Source organism: Ornithorhynchus anatinus, chromosome 21 (genome assembly GCF_004115215.2).
Source record: "Ornithorhynchus anatinus isolate Pmale09 chromosome 21, mOrnAna1.pri.v4, whole genome shotgun sequence".
Classification (NCBI taxonomy): Eukaryota; Metazoa; Chordata; class Mammalia; order Monotremata; family Ornithorhynchidae; genus Ornithorhynchus; species Ornithorhynchus anatinus.
This window is the reverse complement of record NC_041748.1, coordinates 73,287-93,007: the sequence shown is the minus strand read 5'-3', so window position 1 is coordinate 93,007 and position 19,721 is coordinate 73,287. Positions and strand designations below refer to the sequence as shown.

Genomic DNA, 19,721 nt, shown 5'->3' with positions numbered 1-19,721 from the left:
CTGGAGAAAAATCTGGCAGGATTTAGTGACAGGCTGAATGTAAACTCGGAGTGACAGAGTTGAAGGTGACGCTGCGGTCGTGGGTTTCGAGGGGAGGGAGGGTGATGGTGGTGGTGTCGTCTTCTCTGATGGGAAAGTTGGGAGGAGAAGAAGGCTTAGGGAGGAAGATGAGTTCAGTTTTGGGTTCGTTGAAGTTGGGGGGCCAGTGGGACAGACTGTGAGCTCGCTTTTAGGCTGTGAGCCTGTTGTTGGGTAGGAATTGTCTCTATTTGTTGCCGAATTGTACTTTCCAAGCGCTCGGGTCAGTGCTCTGCATATAGTAGGCACTCAATAAATGCGATTGAATGACTGTCTTGGAGATGAGAGGAAGGTGGGTTAAATGATGAGGGAGAGGTCAGGGCCACAGAGGGTTTGGGAGTCATTCGCCGAAGCTATGGGAGCAGGCGAGTTGCCCGAAGGATTTTGCGTTGAGCAAGGAGAAGTCAGAATCAGTAACTCTATCAATTGTATTTATTGAGCCCAAACAAGGTGCAGTGTACAGCTCTCAGTAACAGGATGAGTGGCAGAGGAGGAACTAGGGAACTCAATCAACAGTCGTTGGGGGGTGGAATAAGAGAGGTAGGAAGAGTCTCGGGAGAGAGTATTGTTGGAAATATTGTCAGCGAGCTTTCCGAGGAGGAGGGCACATTTCCCGGTGGTCCCAGGAAGTTGCCGTGTGTCATCTTCTTTGTTGTGGGAAAAGGTCTTTACGTCAGGCTGTTGGAAGTGCTTCCTCAAAAATCTCCAGTGGTTGCCTATAACCCTCTGTATCAAGGAAAAGCTTCTCACTTTTGACTTCAAAGCTTTCCATCACCATGCCCCCTCCCACCTCACCTCCTGTCTTCCTTCTACATCCCAGCCCCCATAGTCCGCTCCTCTGGTGCTAGTCTTCTCATTGTGCCTTGTCCCCGCCCATCCTGCAAACAAAAACTTCTCACTCTAGGCTTCAAGGCTCTCCATCACCTTGCACCTTCCTACCTCTCCTCCCTTCTCTCTTTCTACTGCCCACCCCTCACGCTCCTCTCCTCTGCCGCCCACCTCCTCACCGTCCCTCGGTCTCGCCTGTCCGCCGTCGACCCCCGGGCCACATCCTCCCGTGGTCCCGGAACGCCCTTCCTCCTCACCTCCGCCAAACTAATTCTCTTCCCCTCTTCAAAACCCTACGTAAAGCTCACCTCCTCCAAGAGGCCTTCCCAGACTGAGTTCCCCTTTTCCCTCTGCTCCCTCTACCCCCCTTCACCTCTCTGCAGCTAAACCCTCTTCTCCCTCCGTTTCCCTCTGCTCCTCCCCCTCTCCTGTCCCCTCCCCTCAGCACCGTACTCATCTGCTCAACTGTATATATCTTCAACACCCTATTTATTTTGCTTAATGAGATGTGCATCACCCTTATTCTATTTATTTGCTATTGTTTCAAGGAGATGTTCTTCCCCTTGACTCTATTGCCATTGTTCTTGTCTGTCTGCCCCGATTAGACTGTAAGCCCATCAAAGGGCAGGGACTGTCTCTATCTGTTGTCGATTTGTACATTCCAAGCGCTTAGCACAGTGCTCTGCACATAGTAAGCGCTCAATAAGTACTATTGAATGAATGAATACCTCTGGCCTGGAATGCCCTCCCTTCTCCAATCTGCCGAACAATCACACTTCCCCCCTTCAAAGCCCTACTGAAGGCTCACCTTCTCCAGGAGGCCTTCCCGGACTAAGTCCCCCCTTTCCTCTGCTTCCCCTCCCCTCTCCATCGCCCCGAATCGCTCCCTTTACTCTACCCCCCACGCCCCACAGCACTTGTGTATATATGTACGTATTTATAATTCTATTTATATTAATGATATGTTTATATATCTATAATTCTCTTTATATTGATGCTACAATCCTGTTCACTTGTTTTGATGTCTTTCTCCCCCCATTCTAGATTGCGAGCCTATTGTGGGCAGGGATTGTCTCTCTTGGTTGCTGAATTGGACTTTCCAAGGATTTAGTGTAGTGTTCTGCACACAGTAAGCGCTCCATAAATACGATTGAATGAATGGATGAATGCCACAGGAGCCAGAGGAATCTGGAGAGGACAAAGAGGGCATGAGACCCCGAGCAGGTCAGCTCCAGGTCCAACCCGGGCCGGTGGCCCGTCTCCCTCAGAGGGAAGGCGTAGGCTCGCCTGGGCTGGGAGGGACACCTCTACGCTGACTGCTGCTCTGGCCCTGCGCCAGGCCGGTGTCAGGCCGCCTCCGATGACAGGAAACCTCTCGTTAGCCTCCCCCAGCCACCCTCCCTGGCTTAACCCAGGTGGACTGGGAGGAAGTTAAAGTTTAACCTATCAAGAGCGCGGGGCCACATTCCTGCGGGGCCACCTGCTCGGTGCTGCCGACTCTCAGTCCTCCTGGAGTCTAGGGCTCCAGGGCTCCGGGATGGGGCCGGAGGGCGGGCCGGCGGAGAGAAAGTCCAGGGCTCGGAGAGGCTCCTCTGTCTTGGCCACGGGCACCCTGATCCAGGATCGACAGGTTTTCTGGCGAATGGTTTTCTCCGGCCAGTGATGACAAAGGCCCCATCTGTTGTCAGTATTGAATAATAATGATGGCATTTGTTAAGTGCAGAGATTGTCTCTATCTCTTGCCGAACTGTACACTCCAAGCGCTTAATGCAGTGCTCTGCACACAGTAAGCGCTCAATAAATACGATTGAATGAAAGAATGAATATGTCCCCAGAAACTGTTCTAAGCGCTGGGGTAGATACAAGGTAATCAAGTTGTCCCATGTGGGGCTCACAGTCATAATCCCCGTTTTACAAGTAAGGTAACTGAGGCACAGAGAAGTGTAGTGACTTGCCCACAGTCACACAGCTAACAAGTGGCAGAGGGGGGATTAGAACCTATGACCTCTGACTCCGAAGCCCGTGCTCTTTTCACTAAGCCACGCTGCTTTCCCGAGGAAAGGATTCCAGCCATGCCTGGGCCAGCGGCCCCGTGCCCCCATCACTGCCCCCCATTGGGAAAGGGTTGAGATTTTCTTCCCAGCTCTTAGGAAATGTTCTGGGGTGTTTCTTACCTCCTGGACTGCTCTCTGCCTCCCTAGCCTACTCCCCACCTCTGTGGGATTTGGGGGCCGGTGTCTGTGAGAGTGGCCGGAAGGGGAACAGAACCCATCTTCCTGCCCCCTAGCTTGGCCGTTGTTGGTGGGGGGCCTGAATACCGAGCTCCTTCCTCCAGGTGTCAGCTGTGGGGCAGAGAGACCCTCAACTCTGGCGACCCAGGCCCCTGGGACCCTGAGAGTCCCCCACCTCCTACCCGTTCGAGGGACTGAGCAGGAGGCACTTCCCTTCGTACCCAACGTCACCCTAAGGTAACGGGATCAGAAGGTAGGGAGAAGAACTCAGAGTCCCATGTGTCTCCTTCCCATGTTGCTTGAATCCAGGTAGGTGGACACTGGTGGAAGATGTGAGGGTGATGTTGGGCGGAGGAATATAGACACCAGCAGGGGTGGAGCCTCCAGCAGGGACCTGAGGATGCTCCTGGACTAAGGACCAGAGTCCTCTCCGGCCCCCTGCCCCCGACCCTGTCCTTGTGCAGCTCCCGCCCAGGGACCTGTGCCTTCATCCCACCTTGGGAGTGTGGTGACAACTCGAATCCCAATCCCCTCGAACGGTCTCGGTGCTTGCGTCTGGGCCAGAAGCCTTGGGGCCACATCGATCTGGGGGCTGGTTAGGCCCAGTGGGGAGGAGGCCTGGGTGTTGAATGTCTGTGTCTGGAGAAATTGTGTTTTCCAGAAGCCCCAGCGTGGCTGCTTTCCTCCCTCTCTCAGGCCAGAGCCAGAAGAGGTGGATTCAACTCGCCGTGAGAGAGTTTGGTGGCCCCCAGGAACCACTTGCCGACCAGGAGGTCCAGCTTTCTGGAAGACGATGGGGCAACTTCATCCCCGGAAGCGGGTCAGAGTAGATCACACCTGTGGACCGGGGGTGGGGGTGGAGGTGGGCGCTTCTGCTCCGAGGCAGGAGGCTGGACTGGATGACCCCCCCGGTTCTCTGTTTCTAGACGGTTCCAGCCAGAAGACCTAAACTCTCCACCTTAACTAGGTGAGCTCTGCCCAGGAGATCCTACTGCTCAGTCAGGGGTCCCCTGGGTCCCCACTCCCCAGTGAAGGACTGAGCGCTCTTCCCTTTCCCCCGGGGCCTCAGGGACCCAGGCCAAAGGGAAACCTGGCTTAGCTCCAAATGCCACCCCCAGCTGAGCCCCAAAAGATGCTTGCTTGGGAGAGAATGAGCCCCCCAGGGTAGGAGCGAGAGGCCCGCCCGTCGACGGCCCCACCCCTGCCCTCCCCCCTTAGCCGCCTCTCCACCCCAATCCACCTGCCTGCATTCAGCCACCATGACTTCTTTCAGACTTCACAGGCCTTATAGTTAATGAATCACAGGTATTTATAGAGCACTTAGTGTGTGCTGAGCACTACTAGACACTTGGGAGAGTGTGGCTTAGAAAAAGCCTGGGCCTGGGAGTCCGAGGACCTGGGTTCTAATCCTGGCTCTGCAACTTGCTTATTTGACCTTGGGTGAGTCACTTAACTTCTCTGTGCCTCACTTTCCTCATTTATAAAATGGGGATTCAGTATCCCGACTTGGACTGTGAACCCCATGTAAGACAAGGACTAGGTGCAATCTGATTATCTTGTATCTACCCTAGCATTTAGTACAGTGCCTGGCACTTAGTAAGCTCTTAAAAACCATCTGTATTATTTACTATTATTGTTGTTATTATCATTATTGTTACAATAGAGTTGGGAGGTGCATTCCCTGCCCTCAAGGAACTTACAAGTTAGTGGGGAAGATGGTGATTAAATTGAATTACAGCGGAGAGTAAGGATATTGACCTAAGTGTTGTGGCGTGAGTGCTTAGGGGGTCTGGACACAAGTGCATAGGCGAGGCAGAGAGGAGAGAGAAGACGGTGTGGGGATGAGAGGGAAGTCAGGGAAGGCTCCCTATGGGAGTTGTGATTTTAAGAAGCCTTTGAAAATGGAGCGGCGGTGGTCTGCAGATAAGAAGGGGGAGGGAGTCCCATGCAGGAGGGAGAATGCGAGCGAGAAGGGCTGTCCTCCGTCGGATCTCGTGGGGAGGCAGGCACGTGATTGGCTCTTGCCAGGACGCAATGGTCTTGCGACTTGGGGCCCGGCTCCCTCTGCCAGGTTCCTGGAAACTCCCCTGGGCAGCAGCGGCGATGGCGGCGGTGGTGATGGTGGGCCGTTGGCTGGGATGCCGAGGCACACAAGGCCACATTGACGCGTCGCACAACCGAACTTGGCACCGGGAGCTGAGTGGGGAAACCATTTCCTGGCGGTTTGCGTGGGGGCGGGTGGCCTTTCCAAGGTAAACACTGAGGTAGCCAGCCGGCCGCGGGCCGTTTCCTCCCGGGGCTGGTGCCCAGAGGTGGCCTGGACGCCAGGCCCTGTTCTGCCCAGACCGCTGACCTGGATCCTTCCTGCAGCCTGAGCTGCCAGCTCGCCAGCAATCCTTTCAGGGGGCCGGTTATAGAGGTGTGGCTCCTGGGGGTCCTGTGAGGAGGGAATGGCCCTTCTCCGGCTCAGCTCCCTGAACCAGGCCGGGATGCCGGACTCCAGGGACAGACGGGCCCCCTGGCCCCAGTGGCACCTCCCCCCGTCCCCCCGACACCCCCTGCTCCCTGGGTCCATCTCTGGGTGGTGTTGCCCTGTGTGGAATGAGAATCCCTATGGGATATGCTTATTTTCTGCCTCTTCTTATCACTGCTGGATTTGAGCATCTTTCCAACCCCAACCTAGCCTCCTTTCCATCAGCCAGGAGTGGAGGGTCGGAGAGGGAAAGGCACCTGCCAAATCCCAGGGAATCAGGTCAGACTGAGGGCCTTAGGGCTGGTGCAGCCCGGAGCCTCCAGCGAGCCCACAGGGCTCCGGGCCGATCCCACCCGGGGTCCCGAGGGAGTAAAGGACACAGGGTTAGGGTGTCAGTGGGTGTGACCCCACAGCCCAGAGCACAGGCATGGCTCTGGCGGTCAGTTGGGTTCAAGTCCCTTTCCTTGACAAGCACCACTCCTCCCCACTGCTGCTTCTCCTCCTCCCGCCTCTTCCCCGCCCCATGACCCAACCTTGCTGGAGCGGATCCCGCTTCTATGTCGAGCCCCTGGGCGTGGACCCCGGAATGTGGGGTCTGGGAGTCCCCAGGACCCAGGTTTTCTCATCACTAGCCGGAGTCCCTCCAGGACTCATCCTTCTTTGTTTGGAATCCTACTCTGAACAGACTGTGGGGTCCAGCGCCAGGACCCCCCCCCCCACCCTCCTGGACCCTCAGGGGTGGGGGTGGAGACCGTGGACTACCGGGAAGAGGGCAAACTGGCTCAGGCCTCGGACCGGGGACCCTCCAGCTGCCTCTCAGGCAGGTTGGCTTGAGTTTCTTGTTCTGAGACAAGCCTGGTCTTGCCACAGCCGAGCTTTCGGCTCGCGAGTGCCGTTGCGTTGACTGGTGGGTTTTGGGCCGCTGGCCAATATGCAAATCAGTTTGATCGGCAGCCCAACCGACAGGTGGAGTGAAACCACGAGGCTGCAAGCCTGCCAGGCCGTATTGTGAAGGGCGCTGGATTGCCGGGCTCTCACCCTCCTCCACCCACCTCGGGGGCTGGGAGGGCACCCTGGGACCCTCCCCATGGGGCATGTGTTCCGGTGGGGTCCCGGGGATCTCAGGTAGTCTGCGGGGAGAGCCGGCCCACCGCTCTCCCCGCGGCCAGCCTGCCATTGCCGCTGCAGATCTTGGCTCACGGCGTTCTGGCCCGGTTGGTGTCTGGCGCTTCCTGGCCGCGGCCTGCCGGTTGGTGCTGGGAGTGGAGCCCGAGATGCTTGGGATGGGAGTGGCTGGCCGGAAGGAAGCAGCTCCAGGAAGAAGCCCATCTGGCCATCCCTGGTGGGCCGGAGCTGGTTCTATTGTCCCCACGAGGTCTGACTCTTTACCTCTTTATCAGGTTGACACACACCATAGGCCTGGCAAGCCCGTGTCCCTCTGGTAGGCTGACCCAGGTGGTGGTGGGCACACATCTGTTCCAACCCCCTTGCCCTCAGACTGGGCGCCTCAGAGGGTGCAGCAGAGACGTGGCCACGGCCACTGAGGGTGGCTGTCTGGATGGGCCGGGTTCATCATTGAGTGGGCAGGGATTGGAGGACAGGTTGGAATCGTTGTTCCTCTGACTTGCTGCTGGTGCCCCCTGCCCAGCCTTGGGGGATTGGCAAAAGGGCCTCGGGTGTACTTGTTGTCGCCACTGGCCCCGGGGCCAGCTCTGGACTGGGTCAACGTTACCGGTTCTCGGCTTTGTCGTAGCCATTCCCGTTTTCCACGGGTCCAAGCACAGAGGAGCCTTGCTGCAGGGTCTGAAGCTGAGTCCCAGTTAATGATACTAAAAAATGGTGGTATTTGTTAAATATTTACTATGCGCCAAGCACTGTACTAAATGCTGGGTTGGATACAAGCTAATCAGGTTAGTTACAGTCCCTATCCCGTGTGGGTCTCTGAATCTCAATCCCCATTTTACAGATGAGGAAACTGAGGTACAGAGAAGTAAAGTGACTTGCCCAAGGTCACCCAGCAGACTAGTGGTGGAGTCTGGATTAGAACCCATGACCTGCTGACTCCCAGGCCCATGTTCTATCCACTAAGCCATGCTGCTTCTCGAAGAAGGGACTTGGTGAGTTGTCTAAGAAGGGGCGGGGTGGGGGTCCAGCGGGTCAGGATGGCCTGAGACAAGCAGGTCCCCCTACCCACATCAGCTCTGGATCCCCAGCCTGAGGGGAACGGCGGGTCTTTGATGGCCTGATGCCTACTCTCAGGGGAGGCCCTGGGCAGGGGAGGTGGCCAAGCAGGAAGTTGGCATTGCTTCCAGGCGTCCGCCCCACCCTGGTTTGACTGGCAGGGCCGCCACCTCATGTGGGCAAGGTGGCAGCTGCCCAGGATGCCGAAAGTCCCGGGGTTGACTCCCACCCTGGCAGGACCCATCTCCTCGCTCATTAGCTTCGGGGCAGAGACCTCTACCGCCCACAGCGCCCACACCCCATCCTGCTCCCCTTCTTTCCTCCCACAGCACCCCCTCCACGCGGGGAAGTCAGGGCCAGCGGCCTGCGTGCTCTATCTCGGAGCACCATCTGGGGCAAGAACCCTAGCGTCTCAGGAGGCGGCGCCGCCCGGAGCTACAGGAGCTAGTTTTCCCCGCTGGATCTCCAGCCAGCCCCTGAGATCTGCTGATTCTGGGGCTGTAAAAATTCCCCGCAGAGGTGTGGTCAGGGCGCTGTGGCGGATGGATCCATCCTGCCCGGCTTGGGGAGTGGGTATTTGACAGTCCATCCCCGTGGCTTCTGCCTTCCCCTTGGTGGAGATGGGGCTGGGAAGCTGGGGATTAGGGAGAGGCGAAGGAGGCCCTCCCCACTGAGGTGAAAATCAATCAACCTATGGTATTTATTGAGTGCTTACTGGATGCAGAGCACTGTACTAAACTGCAAAACAGCAGAGTTGGGGGACATTGTTCCCGGCCCACAACAAGCTTAGAGTCTGGAGAGAGAGCTTACAGCTCAGGGTTCCCCGCAGGGCGTCAGTTGGATGCCAGCCAGTGATTTCTCAAGGCCCTGGGGGCTTGGACCAGGTTCCCCGAGGTGGGGGTTGGGGGATCGACCGTGCCACCTTAAGTGATTGGACTGTGGCGGCAGTCGCTGACCTGCCGGGGCCAATGAAGCCCCTTGAGAGGGAGGTCTCTGACTTCCACGGTCTATTAGCCTAGCGGGAGAATTCCCCTACCCTTTCCTTCATCTCCACGTTTGCCGGGAGCATGGACGCAATCTGGGTCAAATGCCCAGAATCGTTCAAATCAATTAACCAGTCAATGGTATTTACCGAAAGCTTACTCTCTGCAGCAGCGGAGCATTATGCCAAGGGGAGAGCCTTCTGTGACAAACACACTGAGGAAATAGCATGGCCAGTCGGTGGCCAGGTTTGTCCCGGTGGGCCGGTCTCAGCGGGCGATGGGCCTTCTGGGCTTGAGACATGGCAGATCCCTGAGAGTTCAAGTCGCCCCTCGGCCCCCTGTGCGGCTGGACTCTGCAGCCCCATGCCAAGCAGCGCATCCCGGAAGGCAGCTCGGCCAAAGAAACTGGATGGTGGCCAGCAGGAGATCAGAACCGTTGGATGACGTGGGCGACCACCCTAAAAGCCGGCCCGACCCGACCCGGAGCAGCTGACAGACATGGTGGCCTGGCCCGCATGGAGTAGAGAAACAAGAAGCTGGCTTCTTCCATGTCCACAGCGGTCCTCCCCACCAGCCCGCTAAATCGTTCTGGCCCGGTCTGAGCACTGTCGACACCTTACAGGTAGTCATTCATTCATCATTTAATTTTATTTGAACGCTTACTGTATGCGCAGCACTATACTAACCGCTTGGGAGAGCACCATGTAACGATCAACAGACACATTCCCCGTCCACAGGCCCCACTTTCCCCTGCCGCTAGCCAAGGTCTTCAACCTTCACAGATCCACCCTCCTAAGGCAGGAGGGCCGGTGCACGGGCGTGTCCCACTGGACGACGGAGTAGGTGGCCGTGCGCTTCGGCCTCAACCTCTTGGCCTGGCCGGAAAATGGTTTTGATCAGTGACCACAGAGCATCTGGTTATACAAAAGAATTTATTAGCAAAAATGAGGATCTCTGTCCTGAGAGGGCATGAGGCAGGAGCTGGGAGTTGGCTTTCCGGGCCAGGTCCAGGCCGGGGGTTTTCCGGCCGGGAGCCTGAGCAGGATATGAAGAGTTTGTCGCCGAAGGGGGGAGTGGACGTGGGAGGAAGAAGGAGAGGGGAGATGGCAGTTTTGGGGCTCCCCAGGCCTCCCCCTAACTGCAGCACGCATCCCAGTCCACCTCCCTCGTCCAGAAGGCGTCCGCGGCCGTGATCGGGGTCGGCCAATCCGGGCCGTCCGGGCTCGGGTAGGAGAAGTACTCGCAGACTCGCAGGGCGTCCGCTGGGTCGGCACCGCAAGAGGGGCAGTAGCCGGCCGTTGGGGAGCGGCAGTCGTACTGGGGCAGACCGTGGAAGTGGGGGTAAGGGAAGTCCTCAGGGGGGAGCCCACAGTCCCGCGAGTCCAGCGGAGGGGAGGGGTTGTAGGCCCCGGGTGCAAAGGCGGGCTGCTGTGGCGGGGAGTAGCCGTAGTCCAGAGGGCTGGAGAGCACTGATGAGCCGGGAGAGCTGGGAACCTGGAGACCGGGGAGAAAGTGCCAGTTAGTTGGGGTGGGAGTCACGGGGTGCCAAAGCAGCCTCGCTCGGGCCGGAGACTCTCAGAGGCTATCTAAGTTGCCGAGTATGAAAGAGTGCCACACCTGAATGTACTTGTCTCGGTCCCTCTCAGCCAATTTTCGGTTTACCGTCATTTCTTGGACTCCCTTTGTGCGGGCCGGCATCCCCGGGCCGCTCTGCTCTGCCCCACAATGCCCCATTGTGCAGGAAAAATATGTGGCCCCCTTGCCAACGCAGCCCCGGGTGCCCCCGTGGGGATCAGCTGCCCAGGGTCCGATGGCCTTGGCTCTGGGACTCGAGCTTCCTGGGCTGCCACCGAGGAGGCCCCGATGTTCCGCCTGAGAGTGGCGGGGGAGAGAGGGGGCCGTGGAGCAGGGGAGGGGTAGGAACACAGGATGCTGGTGGGAGTGGTGGGGGCTGCCAAGAGCAATGCCCAGCTGGAGCCTCGCCCCACCCTGGCTGAGGACACTGCAGTCCCTCCGCTCCATCCTTCCCCTTCTCCGGCCCATCCCAAGATGGGCCCTACTTGGGAAGCTGGAGGGAATGCCAGGCCCGACCTCCAGGTCTCTGAAATCCAGGTCCCTGAGTTGCCGTGCCACCTCCACCCGGGGTGGAAGTGGAGCCTCAGAGACCCCCGTGCCCGTCGGCCTATGAAGCCTCCGGCTGGAACCCTCTGGACCACTGCCCAGCTCTCAGGGAGAGGGCGGTGAAGGCGCTTCGGAAATGAGAGCCTGCAGATGAAGCCGAGAGCTGGGGGGGCGGGCAGGCACCTCCCAGGCCGGCTCTCTGCAGAATGTGGCCCCCGAGGGCGTCAGCTGCGAGAACTCAACCCGTCTGCCGGGGTCACCCCAGTCCTTCCGCCATGAGGCCGAGAGGAGGTGTTGGATCAGGGGCGCTGGTCAGGGAGCCCTGAGGCCCCGGTTTGACTGGGGAGGGGTCACTTGCTCTCAGCTGGGGGAAAGAGGGCTCGAACTGTGCAAGGGCCCAGGCTCAATCCAGGCTGTCCTGCCAAGCTCTATGCTCTCCCTGCCCAGGGGACCATTCACTCCTGAGGGGTCCCTGGGCAAGAGCTGCGCCTCCTCGCCAATAGGAGCTGCCAGTCCCCCGTCATCTCCAGTTGCTCACTGGGCACCAGGGAGCGGCAGCGAGGCCTAGCAGAAGGAGCCCGGGACCGAGAGTTGGGAGAACCGAGTTCCCTTTCCCCCTCTGTCACTGGCTTGCTGTGCGACCTTGGGCAAGTCACTTAACCTGTCTGGGCCTCTCTTTCCTCCTCTGTGGAAAGGGGGTAAGATCCCCATTCTCCCTCCCCCTGAGATTCTGAAACCCTTGGGGGACGGTGGCCTGTCAGATTCTCCCACCTCCTCCCCGGCTCGGAGCATGGTGCTTGGCACAGAATCGGTGCTGTGCCGATCCTGCCCGGTCCCCGCCTAGCCTGCGTCAGCCAGAGTGGGGATGGGCTTTACCAGGCTCGGAGCGCAGCAGAAGAGGGGAGGCTGGCGGTTGTCGGGGAGGCAGTGGGAGGCTGCTGGCACTGAGTTCAGAGAGGCGTCCGCGAGGGGCTCCGGTGGGAGGCAGGGCTCGAAGAGCTGGTCCAGGCAGATGGGGAGCCCGGGGCTGTCGTCGCAGGAGAGGCGGCCGGGGAACAGCGGAGGCGGCTGGAAGAGGCCGGGGGTGGGGGAGATGGCTTCGCCCTCCAAGTATGGTGCTGGCAGGGCAGAGAGGGTTGGCGGGGTTAAGTTGGCCGCCGTGGGGCGGGAGGCTGGGGGTGTCATCGCCGGCCCTTGGCTTCCCGTCCCGTTGGAGGGTTCCCTGGACTGCTAGCGGCCGGCCACTGACCCCCTCCCCACCCGACCAGCCCAAACCCGAGGCCCCGGCCGGCCTCGGGGAAGCGCTGGGAAAGGCCACGCTGACTTCTTTCCTCCAGAGTGCTTAGGGTTAAGGTTGGGAGGAAGCGGGCGCTGAGCAGGCCGGGGGCTAGAGTTGGGTTGGAAAGATACTGGCATGGAGGGGTCCTCCAGGGTCGGAGTTGGGGTTTGGATTGTGATGAACTTGGTACTGAAGGGGGATGGGGTCTGAGTTAGGTTAGGATGGTGAGGAACTCGGCGCTGAGGGGGCCTGGGTTTGGAGTTGGGTTAGGGTGGTGACGAGCTTGGCACTGAGAGGGGCCCAGAGCTTTCTCAGCCCTTGTGTCTCCCCGAGGTGGGAAGGTCAGTCTCCCTCAATTCCCTGGGAGCTTTCACGCTCTCCTCTCTGCCCTGCTCCCCCCGGCCTAACATCTCCCCTAGTAGTGCCGCTGCCTGGCCCCTGGCCCCCATGGAGCAAAGTCAGGGCGACTCTCGGCTTTTGTCTCTGAACCGCTTGATTCGAAGATGGAACTATCTTTTTTCAACAAACAGCACATTATCGTACCTTTCGCTTTTAAGGGAGGAAAATAAAACACCAAAGAGGTTGGACAAACATGCCCAGAGCCTACGGGGTTGAAAGGGATCTTTGTGCCTTCCCGAGCACGTCATTTTTCTCCTCGGGGGAGATGGGGCACTGAAATGAACAATGGAAAAGTAGGGTCCAGCAAACCATAAGTTGGGGTTTGCCAGCCACTAGTTAAGCTCAATTTTAGCACCTCCTGGTTGCTATCGGGCCACCTCTCTGCTCCTGGGACCTGGAGGAGTCAGGATTTTCCCAAATGAGTCTGACAGGGCCCGTGGGGAGTTGAGGGAGGACAATCCCTCTGCCCTCTGAGATGCCTGGGGTGGGAGGAGGGAAGGGCTGCCAAGGATGGGCTGGATGAGGGTCGGGGAGGGGGAGGCCCCGAGGTGCCCCAATCCACCCAAGCTAGGATCAGCTCCGAGACAGAGCAGAACCTGGATCCCCAGGCCCGACTGCAGCGGGAGCTCGAAAGCCCTTGGGGCGGCCCAGTCGACCCTCCACCCTCCCCACAGTCCAGTTTGGCTGCTCAGCTTGCCCTTGTCGGCCGCTGCCTCATCAGCATTCAGTTGAACCCTTGCACTTGGGGATTGGTCGCCTCACGGTTAACCCCTCTCTCAAGGACCATAACCTCGGAGCCCTGGGCTCCTGGGCCAGTTGGGGGTAGCGGGGACACCGCGGTCTCCACTGACCTGGTTGGGGAGATGATCCTGCCGCCGGGAATCGAGCACTGCCGCCTCGGGACACCTGCCGGGCAAGCGAACAGCTGTTAGCTTCAGCCTCAGTAAAGTGCATACGCTGCAGCTTAGGGTTGGGGAAAGACTTGTATGTATGCCATGCTTTGTCTACCCCCGACATGAGGTAAGCAAGGGGTCTCCTCCAGAACTGGAGTCTTGGGGGTTCCGATCCACCTCCCCACCCTAAACCGGGCCGTGCCCCTCTAGGCAGTCGCCGGCTTGGGGAATTGGCTGGGGTGGGGGACCAGACTCGAAGAGGGAGGAATGGGTTTGGGGGGGTCAACAGCTGGGGACAGGGCCCTCCTCCTCTCTGCCCCCAGGAGAGTCTGGATGCTGTTAACTACACAAGGCACCAACCCTCAGGCCTTTCTTTCAGCTCTTCCACGCCCTCCCCTTTCTAACCTTCTCTAAACACCCAAAAACTTTGGCAGGGGAGATCTGTCCATTCTGGCTACGCTGCAGGGAACGTTTAATGGTTTCCAACGTTTTCACCTCTTTCAGAATGATGGAAACTGAGCGATGGTTTGACTGAAGGTATTTGAAGCTGGGAGCCACCGGCAAGAGGCTTCCTGTCTCCTTCATCACCGTCCTCGGGGCCAATAGAGTCGATGCAGCTTTGAATTACTTGGAGGTCAGTGCTCTGGTAAATGCTTGCCTTCCTGTAGCGGGTGGCCTACTGCCTGGCTGTTCTCCGCAGCCTGCCTGCTCTCTCCGCCTTGCTGCCTGCATTCCTGCTCCCTGTTTACCTCCCTGGTCCCCGGCTTCTTGGTCCCTTCGCCCTGCTCCCAGCCTTCCTGCTCTTTGCCTTCCTATACCCTGGTCCCTGCCAGCTGCCTTCATTCTTCCTGCTTCCTGTTGTCTGCCTTGTTGGTCCCCGGTCTCTGCACCCTGCCTTCCTGTTCCCTGTCGCTAGCCTTCCTGCATCCTGCCTTGGTGCTCTTTGCTCCCTGCAGTTCCACCGTTGTCGAAGGGCGAGCGAAGTTCTCGACGGGGGCTAATTCCAGCAGACTTGTGTACCGGCGGGCCCTGTTGTAGCCGGGGTGTCCAGCGGGCAGACCACGGCTCTGTCTGGGCCGCGTGGGACTACTCTCTGGCTCCTTTTAAAGTTTAAAAAGCCCGGCCAGCCCCGCCCCTGGGAGCCGAGCTGGACCCCCTCCAGCCCCCTCCTCGTCCCACCGTTTGGGGGCCATTGTGCAACCTCCCTCCATGGAAGGCAGCGGAGGGTGTTAGCTTGGAAACTGATCCGTGCGCTAATGTCACGAACCAGGAAGTTGGAATGAGTTACCAGCTTGGTATGCAAATATTTGGATGCAGCCCGAGGAGGCAGGAGAAGGGTTTTGAAACCAGCTTCATTGTCGAGATGGTATTAACCCTTTTTCTCCCCCCACCCCGCATTGGCCCGCCGGCCCTCTTTCTCCTCATTAACTCACCAGGTATGTTTACAGTATCCGATTTGATATTATCTTTCTGTTCCCATGTTGACCCTCTCCCTTGCCCCCAAGAAAGATAAAAGAAAGGCCTCTCACTCTTATCTTTCTCAAAACAACATTAAAGAAAATCTCAGAGACAAGCTTAGTTACTCTGGGTGCCAACTCGTTGGGGATGTTTTGATTATGGATTGGGAAGTTATGTATTTTATAAGTTTTTCTTCTGATGAAAATGCCAGTAGACTGATTCGATTCTCCCTCGAGGGCGCAGAAAGCTTTTAGATTTTCTGTCTGATTCTGGGCCTGTCTTTAAGGCGAAATCAGCCAGAGGGGGAGTTTGCACCATCACCCCCCACCTCCCCCGCCACCAGCTCCAGTCCCCTATCTCTAGGGCCTCATCTGCGCACCACCCCCAGCTCTAGTCTCCCAGCTCCAGATGCTTCCCTACCCCTATGTCAAACTCTGGCCCCAGCCTAAGCTTCAAGTCACCACCCACTACCTAACAAGACTGAAGGGCAGACTGAGGTCTCTACACAGTTGTTTCTCAGACCCCAGCCCAGAACCCGGAACACTAAGGAACAGGGCATTACATAGGAGATAGCATCTGTCTACATGGCAGAATCTGCCTACGCCGAGCTGCACCACAGGGTAGAATGTGCATTCTCAACCAGCCACTGCGGTTGGCGCAAGGCCTCCCTACCTTTTTCTGAAAGGTGCTTTTCCCTTGTGAACTGGAAGCTTCCCGTGGCACCAAGAGGGGACCCTCCTAAGGTCCCCTGTGGTGGAAGTTAACATTTGGATTTTGGGCCTAACGGGAGGGCCTGGCCCCACGCAGTGGAGCTGTGCAGGCTGCCCGGTGGGAGGGCGGGCAGGAGGCCGGCGATGCACCACGAGGTGTTCTGCCTGTCCCGACCCTCAAGGTGCTGGCTGGAGAACTGAGACCTCGCGGCAGAAGTCCTCAGGGAAGTGCCGGGGTCCTGGGTCGACAGGGCCCCACCTGCAGCATCCAACCGTGATCCTCTCACCAGCCAGGGAATGGGGTTCTTGCTCCTGCCACGTTTTCCCACGTGTTTAGTACAGCGCATTGCAGGTGCTCGGTACAGAGCATTGCCACCGCTGCTGCCCGACCCGCCAGATCTCCTCGAAAGCAATCGGGGCGGACCCTGGGGCCCCGGTTAGGACGTCAGCCCCATGGAAGGGTCGACCGACGGTCCTCTCTGCTCCGTCAGCAGTGATGCTCGAGCCCACCCACTGAGACCGGTCTTTCGAACCAAGCCTCCGAAACTCCACAGGTACTGCTGCTCTCTGGCAAATTGCCTTCCACATCAGCCCCCCCCCACAGCTCCCCCACCGACCAGGACGACCACAGCGACCACCTCCCCCTTGGCCCTCCCAGGAGCAGGGCCAGAGCAGCAGAAGGAGCAGAGCAGGGCCAGTCATTGAGAACCGATGGAAGGGTGCAAGCCTAAGGACTGAATGAGGAAAATCTCAGTGATATCGTCCCCCACCCCCTTTCCCGTCTTTCCGGGACTCTTTTCTCGCTTACATACGGACCCCAAATCCACCGAGGCTGGTGGGAGTGCGGGGTTCTTTATCTCCAGGGGATGACACCTGGAGACCCTCAGGGTGCCTGTGGTGGGGGGGTGGAGGGGAGGAGGCTGAAGAGGGACTGAAGCCTGCCTTCTCCTCTTCCTCCCCCTTTCCCCCTTCCGCCCTGTGGCCCCTGATGTAGCCCTGAACTGCCCCTGCCCAGAAGGCCTGGGCCAAGCGGGAGTGGGAGGGGCGGCTGAGAGACCTTAGGATCGGTTCCCACTGCCCCGGGCGCTGGCAGAGAGCCTGGCCCTGGTGTCAGGTGGTTTTCTAATCCGAGCCAGCCCAAATGAACAATTAGGCAGCGCCAGAGGCTTTCTAACGGTCGGTCGTACCGTGGCTCACTCTGGATGGAGCCAGCGCTGAGGCCGAGCGCCACGGCGTTCCGCAAGGGGGTCTGTGTGTGCTTGCCCTGGTGGGCTGCAAAAAACCCTTGCTTCTCCACAAGTCGGCCTGCATGTCAGGGCCCTGGTTCAGAAGTGCCACCTTGCTCACGGACATAATAATAATGTTGGTATTTGTTAAGCGCTTACTATGTGCGGAGTACTGTTCTAAGCACTGGGGTAATAATAATAATAATGTTGGTATTTGTTAAGCGCTTACTATGTGCGGAGTACTGTTCTAAGCACTGGGGTAATAATAATGTTGGTATTTGTTAAGCGCTTACTACGTGCGGAGCACTGTTCTAAGCACTTGGGTAGATACAGGGTCATCAGGTTGTCCCACGTGAGGCTCACAGTCTTCATCCCCCTTTTACAGATGAGGAAACTGAGGCACAGAGAAGCAAAGTGACTTGCCCAAGGTCACACAGCTGACAAGCGGCAGATCTGGGATTCGAACCCAGATACAGGGTAATCAGGTTGTCCCTCGTGAGGCTCACAGTCTTAATCCCCATTTGACAGATGAAGTCACTGAGGCACAGAGAAGTTAAGTGACTTGCCCACAGTCACAGAGCGGACAAGTGGCAGAGCCGGAATTCGAACCCATGACCTCTGACTCCCAAGCCCATGCTCTTTCCACTGATCCACGCTGCTCCCTAGCTCCGGACCCTCCGTCGGCTTGGGAGGATAGAGCGCTCCGGGTCGAGTGGTGTCAGAGGGGAAATGGTCCCTTAGAGGAAGTGTGTGTCTGTGTGTGTGTGTGTGTGTGTCTTTGGGGGGCTGGGGGAGGGGCGTGGGCGATGTCAATGTTTGGTTCTGCCAGTATGTGGTTCTCCCAGTGTGGTATTAATGTGGGAGCTGGGCCAGTGTGTGGCAGTGCCAGTATGTGACTGTCATTGCGGTGCTGCCACTGTGGGGCAGGGCATGACTCTCTCTCTCTGATAATATGGGACCTGTGCCAATGTGGAGTAGTGTGGGGCCTTGCCGCTCCGATAGCTTTACGAAATGCCCCGGTCCCTGCTGTTGCCACCAGGCATCTCCCAGGATTTCACCCTGACGGGGCAGCGACCTTCCTTCCTGGCCCTAGGTGTATTCTGCGCCGGCTGGTGTTGAGGGGTGCGGCACTGTCGTCTCACATGGCGACAGAGGCCTCTGGGCAGGGACAGGCCCCTCAGGGACGTCCCTTGAGGAGCTCCTTTCCGGGGAGTGGAGCTCGGGCAGAGGGAAGGCGGGGCACTTGGCCGTGGGCCCTGGGCCGTTCCCTTCAAAGAGGACGAGTCCCTGGGCAGGGAGGTGAGATTGCAGGCCTTCCCCCTGGGGTCGGTCCCACAGTGGCCCTTCCTCAAAACCCTCCGCTGGCTCTTGGTGTCCCCGCACGGCAAGTGCGATTCCCTCTCGGGGCTCAAAAGCGGCCGGCCCCAGCTCTCCCAACCGTGCCTCGCCCTTGACTCTCCCGAATCCGTCCTCTCGACCTCGCCACCGCTCCCCACAGATCCTCCGGACCCGCTCCTCCGAGCCTCCTAGAATCCCACCTCCTCAGACAGGCCTTCCCCCGATTAACCCCTTCAGTCCCAACGCCCCGATCCAAGCCCTCACCTCCCTCGAGCCTCGTCTATGTTTATCCCAACTCTTCCTCTGCTCTAGTCTAATCGGTCGGGCGGTTATTTCTTCTGGTTACTCGTGAGAAGGTTTAGGGTTCGACACTCCCGCTCCCTCGGACGGAGCGCCTGGCCCGTGCCCCCGTGGCGCCGTCCCCAGCGTCCGGCCCAGCGTAAGGCACCGACCGGGTGCCCGGGCCCCGGCCGCTGCCGCTCCGGCCCTGGGACTCAACCCCCGAGAAGGGGGTGCCTCTTGGTGTTCCGTGCGGGAGGGCAAGCTCCTGCCGGGCGAGGTTGCCCGACGGGGCCCAAAGGCTGCGAGGGTGCCCAAGGCTGGCGGAGGCCGGGTCCGGGGAGGGCCGGCGCAGGGGCAGGGGCCCGGGGCAGGGGTCGGGGCCCGGACGAGGCCCCGGGGCGGGGGCTGGGGGAGAGAAGGAGCCTGTTCTAAGAGGCGTCAAGGAGTTGGGAGGGATTTGTGCTCACGGTTCCCCCCGCCGCCGCCTGGTGCGCCCTTCTCTGTTGCAACAGCTCCTTCACCGTCATCTTCACTCGGACGCCTTGATAGACCTTCGGCTTTTCTGGGGAAAACGAATGAGAGGGTCGGTGACCGGGGCCGCCAGCCCCGCCGAGAAAGACGGCCGGGGGCTGCGGCCAAGCCCCTCCTCCGCTCCCGTCGGACGTTCGCCCCCGCCGTCCTCCCGCCTCTCGCGGCCCCGGGCGGAGATGGGCACGAAATGGGCGCGACGGGCTCAGCCGGGGCGCGGGGTCCGGGCCGGGGTCTGCGTGGGGCACAGCCGGCCGGGCACCGGGCGCGCCCCCGCCCCCGGTCGACGCCCACTCCCGTTCAGCGGGTGGCAGAACCCGGGGGGAGAGAGGGGGGAGGAGGGGGGTCCCAACGCGGCGGGGCAGACGGGGCGGGCCTCCCCCGCCTCCCCAACTAGGCCCCGGGGAGGCCTAAAGCCCGGGCCCCGGGGAGGGGGCTGGGGGTCCGGGGAGGGGGCTGGGGGCCCTCGCTCCCCTCCCCTCTCGCCGGCCCGGGGGTGGGGGCGGGGGCCCGTCTTGGCCACCGGCTGGATCCACGGACTGGGCTGAACCTTCCCCGGCCCCCTTCCCCCTTCGTCTCTCCAGCGGCCGGCCCCCGTCCGCCGCCCCCGCCCCCCGGCCGCTCTGGACCTCGGCTCTGCGGCCGGGCGTTGGCCGGCGGGCTCCACGGCCGGGTCGCGGCCTCCGGGAGGGGGACGGGACCCTCGGCGGCCG

The 19,721-nt window shown here is 59.6% G+C and overlaps 1 protein-coding gene across 1 annotated transcript; it reads right to left on the bottom strand.

The window, feature by feature from the left end:
- Positions 1 to 9,687: 9,687 nt before the first annotated feature.
- COLCA2 (colorectal cancer associated 2) lies at positions 9,688 to 19,307 on the bottom strand (the record flags this gene model as incomplete). Its single annotated transcript, XM_007656888.3, has 4 exons — positions 9,688 to 10,268; positions 11,772 to 12,013; positions 13,425 to 13,479; positions 18,948 to 19,307. Coding segments are annotated over 4 exons (1,017 nt in total), but the record flags the coding sequence as incomplete, so codon positions are not given.
- Positions 19,308 to 19,721: the final 414 nt, after the last annotated feature.